This window comes from Acartia tonsa, chromosome 1 (genome assembly GCF_053477335.1).
Source record: "Acartia tonsa isolate MP-2025a chromosome 1, ASM5347733v1, whole genome shotgun sequence".
Taxonomy (NCBI): Eukaryota; Metazoa; Arthropoda; class Copepoda; order Calanoida; family Acartiidae; genus Acartia; species Acartia tonsa.
Window position 1 is genome coordinate 8,284,582 of NC_137260.1, and position 9,651 is coordinate 8,294,232.

At 32.5% G+C, this 9,651-nt stretch overlaps 1 protein-coding gene across 1 annotated transcript; it reads left to right on the forward strand.

Annotated features, from left to right (window-relative positions):
- Positions 1-5,673: 5,673 nt before the first annotated feature.
- On the forward strand, positions 5,674-9,438 carry LOC145312036 (larval cuticle protein A3A-like). The gene is made up of 5 exons (XM_080151146.1): positions 5,674-5,790; positions 7,274-7,376; positions 7,678-7,821; positions 8,186-8,330; positions 8,823-9,438. Exons 1-5 carry the CDS (start codon positions 5,782-5,784, stop codon positions 8,974-8,976), a joined length of 555 nt encoding a protein of 184 aa, XP_080007272.1. The 5' UTR covers positions 5,674-5,781; the 3' UTR covers positions 8,977-9,438.
- Positions 9,439-9,651: the final 213 nt, after the last annotated feature.

The following is a 9,651-nucleotide window of genomic DNA, read 5'->3' on the forward strand; positions in this document are numbered from 1 at the left end:
TATATGAATCCCAACATATTAATATGAACAAGGATGACAACATTCATAAAAGCGAAGCTCTGAAACGGTATGATAGACGAACATTACCTCTTGTAGAGTGTCAGAACTGAATATACAAAATATTAATATATAAGTTTTGACAAAATTATACGTAAATTTGTTACAAAACTTCTGTTTAAGGACATACTGACATTTTTGAGACTTGATTATAAAGATGCTTCGCTCAAAATATTGTACCTTATTGTAATAGGCACCAGTAATTCAAAAATTAGATTAATCGGATGATTTTATCACATAAAAAATTGTTGTTAAAAATGTTAAAAAATCTACATGTTTAAAATGGACGTACGGACATTCTGGTAACGAGCATAGAGTTGCTTTCTAAATCGTACTTAACTACTACAGGAATCGCCATGCAAAGTTTGAAATCGATAAGATAATTCTAACATGTATATTTCAATAATCATATCATTCAAAAATGTTTTCAAAAACAGTGAAAAACCTGTATGTTTTAAAACGATAAGTTTTGATTTTGACAAAATAATACGTAAATTTGTTGCAAAACTTCTGTTTATGGACATACTTACATTTTTAGGACTTAATTATAGAGTTGCTTCGCTTATAATATTGTACTTTGTTGTGCCAGGAATTAGTATACAAAAAATCAGATCAATCAGATAATTAGATCACATAAAAAATTGTTGTTAAAAATAGTAAAAAATCAACATGAACGTACGGATATTTTGGTAATGATTTTAGAGTTGCTACGCTTTCTAGATCGTACCTAACTACTACAAAAATCACCATGCAAAGTTTGAAATCGATAGGACAATTCTAACATGCCTAAATTAATGAAAAAAGCTATCCGTTACGGACGGACGGACTGACCAAAAATGTAGAAAAGCTTCACTTTTAAAAAATCAACATGTTTAAAATGAACATACGGACATTTTTGGTAATGATTATAGAGTTGCTACGCTTTCTAGATCGTACCTAACTACTAAAGAAATCACCATACAAAGTTTGAAATCGATAGGACAATTCTAACATGCTTAACTTAACGAAAAAAGACGGACGGACGGACCGACCCTAATTATAGAAAAGCTTCGCTTTTAAAAACTGCCTGCCCATTAACATTAGATTTTTATTCTGTTTATATCAATGAAAAAAGTCAACAGTAAGCTTTGCTACTACATATTTGTATTTGCCCCAAGAAAATTGTAATTTGTATTTTTTAACAGATTTTTTCTGAGGATTTTTAGTGGAAAGGGTTTATTTTTCAGGAAAAAAATGATAAGCAATAAAAAGAGAAAAGGGGAGATTTATAGGAATGTAAATAAAGTAATTATAATATTTAAAACAAAGGTTGTTAAATAAAAGGGTGAAGGAAGCAAAATTTGACTTTGACGTACTGTGGGTCTGAAATGAACTGAGATAATAGGGGGGGGGGGCATTCACTCCCCCCCCCCCCCCAATGACCGATTAAGGTGGGACAAGGGACCCGTCGGTTAAGAGTTAAATGAGATGCCAATTAGGTTATATTATGAAGAATGTAAATATATTCAAGTTACTAAATATTATGCAATTATTCCTTGTCCATTTACCCTTCTCTATATCCATGGATATCTTTTGAGAAAAAAATCTTTTAAAAGTTACCCTCTTGGGAATTAAGTGACATCTTTTTACAACCTACATCCCAAGTAACTGTTAAGCAATTAATCAAAGCATTGAACAAATTCTTTATTAAACATATTTACATTCTTCTTTTTTTTAAGGCGGGTTTTAAGGGCAACAAAATGATTGACTTCTTTTAGTTTAATTATTACTTAATTACTTAAACATTTTCCTGTATTTAAGTAGTTTTTAAAAAAAATACTTGCAATTATGCATTGACTTTTATACATTTATGATCTGAATATTCAGTTCTGGCCTCTACAAGTGTTAATGTTCGTTTGGTCTGCCATTGTCCTTGTTTTTTGGAATAGGAGCCGAGAAAAAATCACGTTGGAGATTGAGTTTTGGATTTATACAGTAGCTTTCCTGCTAAAAATACAAAAATGTTGTTTGTTAGGCAACCTGATTTTTTTAGCTTCGCTTTTATTGGCATGACTGTCCTAATTTAACAAAAGAAAGAAGGGAAGGGTCAGTTATTTTTAAACAAGGATGACAACATTCTTTGTCCAAAATGGTAATTTTTCTTATTTATAGCCCCTACATGGAGGGGTTAACTCTACGGGGCACTAACCAAACCTCTTTCCTAACACTGCGTGGTAAATCTTATCTTTACCTAACCTAACCTATCCTTGAAATTAGTCCATAAAAAAAGGAAATTGTATTAAGTGGTTTCGAAAATCATTTTAGGTAAACTATGATATCAGAATTAGAATCGTCAATGATTTTCTTGGTGAAAGAAATTTTTATTTGTTGAAATCAGTCCATAAACAAGGAACACAGTAATAGTGTCTGACTGATTATGACGTAACAAAAAAAAATAGCCAATGAGAGGCCGTTATTGACCAATGGTAAAATTTATAGTGGCCTCTCATTGGCTAATTTTTTGTTACGTCATAATCAGTCAGACACTATTACTGTGTTCATAAACAAGGAAGTTGAGTTTAGTGGTTCAGAGAGTCAATCTAGGTAAACTACGATATCAGATTTGTAATCTCCAATGTATTTCCAGGTAAAAGAAAAAAAATGGTTGAAATCAGTCCATAAACAAAGAAGTAGGGTTTAGTGGTTCAGGGAGTCATTTTAGGTAAACTACGATATCAGATTTGTAATCTCTAATGAATTTCCATGTGAAAGGAAAATTTTTTTGTTGAAATTGGCTAATAAACAAGAAAGTTGGATTTAATGGTTCAAATAGTCATTTTGGGTAAACTACGATATCAGATTTGTAATCTCCAATGAATTTCCATGTGAAAGGAAAAAAAATTTGTTGAAATTGGCTAATAAACAAGAAAGTTGGATTTAATGGTTTAAATAGTCATTTTGGGTAAACTACGATATTAGATTTGTAATCTTCAATGAATTTCCTGGTGAAAGGGGAAAAAATGGTTGAAATTGGTCAATAAACAAGAAAGTTGGATTTAATGGTTCAAATAGTCATTTTAGGTAAAATACGATATCAGATTTGGAATCTCCAATGAATTTCCAGGTGAAATAAAAAATATTGGTTGAAATTGGTCAATAAACAAGAAAGTTAGGTTTTATGGTTCAAAAAGTCATTTTAGGTAAACTACCAAACTAGAAGCGATCATGACAAGTTTAGTGATTTTTTAACTTAATAATTTGAAAAATTTATTTTTATTGATTTTCCCTTATTTAAAAAAAAATTTATTTTCCTCGAAATCTGAGAATGGTAATTAATCAAAGGAATTTATTGAAATATATATGTGAAAAAATCACCAAAAGTTCCAAAAATCTTGCAGCCGGCTTTAAATTTATATATGGAGTTTTACTATATAAATGCTAAGAAATTTTACTTAATAGCATATATTCTCTCATTTTCGAAGCCACTTTTTTTCACAGCCGGCTTCAAAGTAATATATGTAGTTTTGTTAAAATACTGCGGGAAAAATGGTATAATGAAAGTAATATGCAAAATGAATGAAAATTCAAACATTTTTACAACAATTGTTGGTTGTTTTTACGACCATTTTAAGTACTGAATATTATTGTTTAACTTTTATGCATTCTTAATGTGAGTAAAGTATGTTTTCATTTCATATAGCAGTTGAATGCAGGGATCAAAAGGGATAAGACAATGGCCAATAAATTGATGTACATTCCAAATGATGAAACACAAATTACCTCTTTTGTAGATAAAAATTAGTTGTTCAAATATTTGGACACTCAACTTAATAAACCAACCAATCACAATTCAATAAAAGTTCCCAAAAATGTTAAGCCAACAAATAAGAATAGTTATTTCTCGCATCGTATTATAAACAGCTTTCCGCGGATATAGAAAGGCAAGGGCTAAAAATACTGGTTTTAATCTTATGATTGTACATTTTTATATTCGTAGAAAGCTGGATATAATACTATACTAGACATAGTTTTTTTTGTATGGATGAGAACCGGTTCTTGTCCACCGGATTCGAATGAATACGAGAAAATGTTATTTTAAACTTTGGGGACTAGTGTAATAAGCAGCCCAAAATCCCTTCACTATCTGAGTTGTATGTGTGTCCCAGTTTAAAAACAGCATGTTTTAATAAAAGAAACAATTAAAACAAGGATGACAAAATCAATAAGAAGAAAAGCACAAAAAATCATGGATAAAAATGTTCCAAATGCTCCATATTGTTGGGAATGTTGACGTGAAGTTTAAGCAGTTTATCTTTTATAGGAGCTGAGAAAATCACGTTTCTCCCAAAACGTTTACTACGGACAGACATGCTTTACCATCCTATATACTCTCACCAGTACGCACATCCTCCACTCGTTAATTTAGAAGAACAAAAAGTTTTTTTTCCATATTTTTATTTACATTAATCCAATGATTGAACCATAAATTTTAATAGGTTATAAAATTAAAGAATAGAGGGAAAATTAAATCAACAAAAACAATTATTTGTCATGTTAAAATTTAGATTTAGGTTCAATAACCAATTTACTTGACTTTTGAGACGTACAATAATTTAATTTTGAAAGTTGCTAATTACTTATCAGAAACAATTTTCCCTGAAAAACATTTTCATATATTCTTTAGTTGTATTCGAGATCTCAATGGACATACAATCATAAACACAAGATTTACAAGATTTAACTACTACTCTCTCAAAACTAGCACCATATTGCAATAGATTACTTCAGCTACATAGCATTTAAAAAAGTGGCCGTTGCTGATATAAAGAAGACATGCTAATTTTCAGATTATTTCATTGACTATTGTTTATGTTTGACTTTATGGCGATAATAAAAAGTGGTCATTACTAACATATCATCGACATAACAATATTCTAATAACAATTAGGATTACATACTTATGATGATATAATACCCAAGGGTTAAGGCAAAGGCCGCTAAATCCCGAACCATGAAAATAAAATTAGGATGATTACCCTTTTTGTAGATTACAATTAGTGGTTGAAACGTTTGAACACTCAACTTTATGAACCAACCAATGAAGTCCCCAAGATTTTAAGCCAACGAATACGAAAACGTTAGAATAAAAATTTAGGGACAAGTGTAATAAACAGCCCAATGTCCCCTCCCTCTCTTTTTGGTAGGAGAAAAAATTAAAATTAAGTAAAATAGGTATTGAACTTTCAAATACTTTCTTTCTCTTAACTCTTATTGAAAATTTTAAACAATACTTAAAAATAACCGAAATATTACGTTAAATATGATTAAGCTATCACCGTCTATGGTTTTCCCATTTTGTTCAAAATCTCCGTCAATTTTTCCCACTCCCCCTTTTTTCCATCCTCTTTTTAGTGCGCCAATTCTCACCTTAGCATTTTTGTACCAACTTACATTTCTATCTAGGATTTAGAAATATGTTCCACGCCTTTTTTGCCCTTCACCCCTCCCCCCCCCCCCCCCCCACAAATCCTTCTCTCATTTATCTGCCCCTTTTCTATTATATGTTTACCCCCCCCCCTTTGTATCTCTCTGTTATGCTTTTTTTTCACCCCCTCCCCCACTTTGGAATAAATGATAGCTAAATGCCCTTTGAAAATATGAAACTATGATGTCGTCTGAAGTTATTTAAATGTGTGTAGATATGGAATCATTGTCCAGTCCCTCCTAATCCCTAATTCCTTCAACATGTCCAAGGTATACACTGATACACTAAATCATAGAGTAGCTCCGCTTCAATAAAGTATATAAATCAGATTGATCTGCATTTTTATGAAATTAAAGTGACTGTCTAAATGTTTAGAAATATTTAAAGTGATGTGATTTAATTTTAAAAGTGAATAGACAACAAAAGAAATTGTTATCTAAAAGATAAAATTGCCTAAAACCTATTTCTAATAACAAATACTAAAAATTTGCTGCTATTTTACATAAAATTACGTCTGATTTTAAGAAAAACTTTAATATTTTTGTGACTCATGAAAGTCCTTCAATATATTTCATTCATCTAAATTTACTTTAAATTGAAGATAGTTTTCTATGTCTCTTGTCTTCAACTTTTCTAATTCATGGCAAGGTTGACCGGAATAAAAATTGCCATCTTTTGCTCTTTCATTGTTTCCAATAAAGCTATTCAAGTGTTTTAAGAATGATATTATTGGAACTGAACCTTTCTCACACTTTGTCTTTATCTATAATACAAAGTAGCTTGATGTCTGTCCGTCTGTCCGTCTGTCTGTCTGTCCCTTAAGATCTTGGTAACCACTGAACCGATTGGATTCTACTCTTCAGGGTATATACCTATTGGTCCTGTGGTGGTTTTAAGCTATTTTCTTGGGGAGTGGGACACCCCCAACCCCCCCAAAAACAAAAAAAAATCCCCCCCATTTTTTTTTTTTTTTTTTTTTTTTTTTAAGAAATATCCTTGGTCCTTTGTAGATTCCTTTGTAGAAGATTTCCTTTGTGGAATATTTTTTTTTACAAATTTCACCTTACACTTTTTTTACCATCTCTTGGGGCAAAGCCCCTAGAGGCTAGGGGCGAAGCCGCTAGTTTTGTAATAAGTAATCTAATTTTAGTCCCCGATATATCTGACCTTTTTTTTACTAATTGTATAATTTATGTTTTATTTTTACTTTATTGTCCCTGGCACTTTGGAATTACATTTCTGATCCTTTTTTTAATGTCTTATTGCTGTGAATTTAACCAGATTTTATCTTTCTGCCCTTTGTCCCTGGTTTTACATTCTAATATTATTATTTGCTAGAAGTTTGATCCTTCGTCCATGACGCCACTAAACTTATCATATTAAAAATTGCCCTAGTGTAATCCCCTAAATCTTCCTGACTCTCAACTTATTATATTATTTTCTAGGGTTTGATCCTTTTATCCATGGATCTACTCAACTTATCTTTTTATTTTATAGGCTTGATTATTGGCTTAACAACTTTGGGGACTTTTATTGACTTTTGATTGGTTGGTTCATTAAGATGAGTGTTCAAACGTTTCAACCACTAATTATAATCTACAGAAGGGGTAAATTAGTGTATCATAATTGGGGATGTCCATCAATTTATCGGCCATTGTCTTATCCTCTTATTCTTCTGTACATGGCGCGAATCCGCTTAAAATTTGGCTCTGAGTATAATCCATTTTATTTCACTGATTTTTTATTTGCTAGGGTTTGATCCTTCTGTCCCTGTGCCTGAGCTGTGCCCTCTCCCTGGCCCTCCCCAACTATCCCAAGGAGAAGCCAACCAAGCCTGGAATCGACTATGATAAAGGTATTTCAATTCCTATAGTTTAATATAAGTAAAGATATTTTCTAAAGGCAACTACTTGCACCATTTTGCATTGACTAGTAGATGAAAACAAAAGCTTACACATTTTTATGATTATTCTTGTTCTTCAATAAGATTATTGAGATAAATGTGAATTATTCTCAGTGAACATAGAATTACCCCCAAAAACGTTATCCTTATAATACTTCATATTTAAACTAAAAGAATAAATAGAAAATAATTGTTTCGGAAAAACATACTTTACTCAAACTCATATCTTTTTATATATTGATTCTTTATTTAGAAAATGCGGCAAACCACGACCCGCTGCCATCCTACAGTGCGCCGCAGCCCGCCTACCAGCCAGCTCCTGCCCCGGCTGCCAAGCCTCTGTCCTCTTACAAGCCAGTGGCCGCACCCAGTGCCCCTGAGCCAGCTTATGGCAAACACCCAGGAATGCTGAAATTATTTTCAAATTTTGGTGACATGTTTGAAAAGCAAAGTATAACGTAAATAGGTTTAAATTCTACTTATTTAAAGCAGGGATCCAAACTGATGCAAATCCCTGATGATGATACACCAAATTACCCCTTTTGTAGATTGTTGAAACGTTTGAACACTCAACTTAATGAACTAACCAATCAAAATTCACTAAAAGTCCCTAAAGATGTTTTGCCAACATATAAGAAAACATTATTATAAAACTTTGGGGACTAGTGAATTAAACAGCCTACTGTCCCCTCCCTCAGTGAATTATAGGAAAAGTTATATTTTTAGTTTAGTCACTTTTTGAAAATAATGAATTATTTAAAACCCAGGCATGCCATATGACTACGGTTATGCCGTTAAGGACGAGAAAGCCGGCTTAGACTACGGACAGAACGAGAAGAGCGACGGCAATGTTGTTACTGGAGAATACAGGGTCCTCCTCCCTGATGGTAGGACACAAATAGTCAGGTAAGAATACAGGGTCCTCCTCCCTGATGATAGGACACAAATAGTCAGGTAAAAATACAGGGTCCTCCTCCCTGATGGAAGGACACAAATAGTCAGGAAAGAATACAGGGTCCTCCTCACTGATGGTAGGACACAAATAGTCAGGTAAGATTACAGGGTCCTCCTCCCTGATGGTAGGACACAAATAGTCAGGTAAGAATACAGGGTCCTCCTCCCTGATGATAGGACACAAATAGTCAGGTAAGAATACAGGGTCCTCCTCTCTGAATACCAAAGTCTTATGATAACGTTTTCTTATTCGCAAGCTTAACAATCTTGGGGATTTTCATTGAATTTTGATTGGTTGGTTCATAGAGTTGAGTGTCCAAACGTTGCAACCACTAATTGTAATCTACAGAAGGGGTCATTTTGTGTACCATCATTGGGGATGTATATCAATTTATTAGGCATTGTCTTATCCCTGAGAATTTTACCATATGTTATTTATTATAGGTACAGAGCCGACCATACTAGCGGCTATGTAGCTGAAGTGACCTATGAGGGAGTAGCCAAGCCCTATGTAGCTCCTGCCAAACCTGCCTACGCTCCCGCCCCTCCTCCACCCCAGCCAACATACTCCTCACCTGCACCCAAATACTCCCACTAGTCATTTCATCTAATACCTATATTTGCGACAACTTTTACTACAATGAAAATTCCAATTTCTAACATTTTCTAAACAGAAATATTTTTCAATTTACAGCATCTTAATTTAGCCTTAAATCAATATGCTCTACTATGAGGTGTATTTTAATCAATAAAAGACTTTTAGTGGATATAATCCATAAAATTGTACAAATGACCCTTCATCCCCTTTGAGGCTGACTTTACAAATCCTTTGCCCTGTAACCAGATATTCTATTATAAAAACAAATTCTCACAATAACCAAAAATAAAAGCCCTGAATCAATTTAAAACCTTTAATATCTAAGGATTTATTATAAAATGGTTTTATATGTTATCTCTGGTATTGTTACTTAGATTAAATGTTATCCTATCCTATATTAATAATAGTTATTAGTTTTTAGATAATTTATATATTTATCTATGAAATAAACTTACGATAAAATATGTTTTTTATTTAGTAGCGTAGCTTCTCTATAGTATTATAGCTGTATGTCGGTCAACCCCTTCGTTACGCAACGGAAGGGCTATTAATTCATTAATTTTCAACTGCTAGTCCAAGCGTTTCAACCAATAATTATATTATCTTATTTGGATTTATAATGGAATACCATATATTAAAGTCCTAAAAATTTATGACCTTAAATTCAACAGTATA

Coding starts and splice junctions, on each gene's coding strand:
- LOC145312036 (XM_080151146.1), top strand. Junction 7,822..8,185: donor TGAGCCAGCTTATGGCAAAC/ACCCAGGAATGC, acceptor GAATTATTTAAA/ACCCAGGCATGCCATATGAC. Junction 8,331..8,822: donor GGTAGGACACAAATAGTCAG/GTAAGAATACAG, acceptor TATTTATTATAG/GTACAGAGCCGACCATACTA.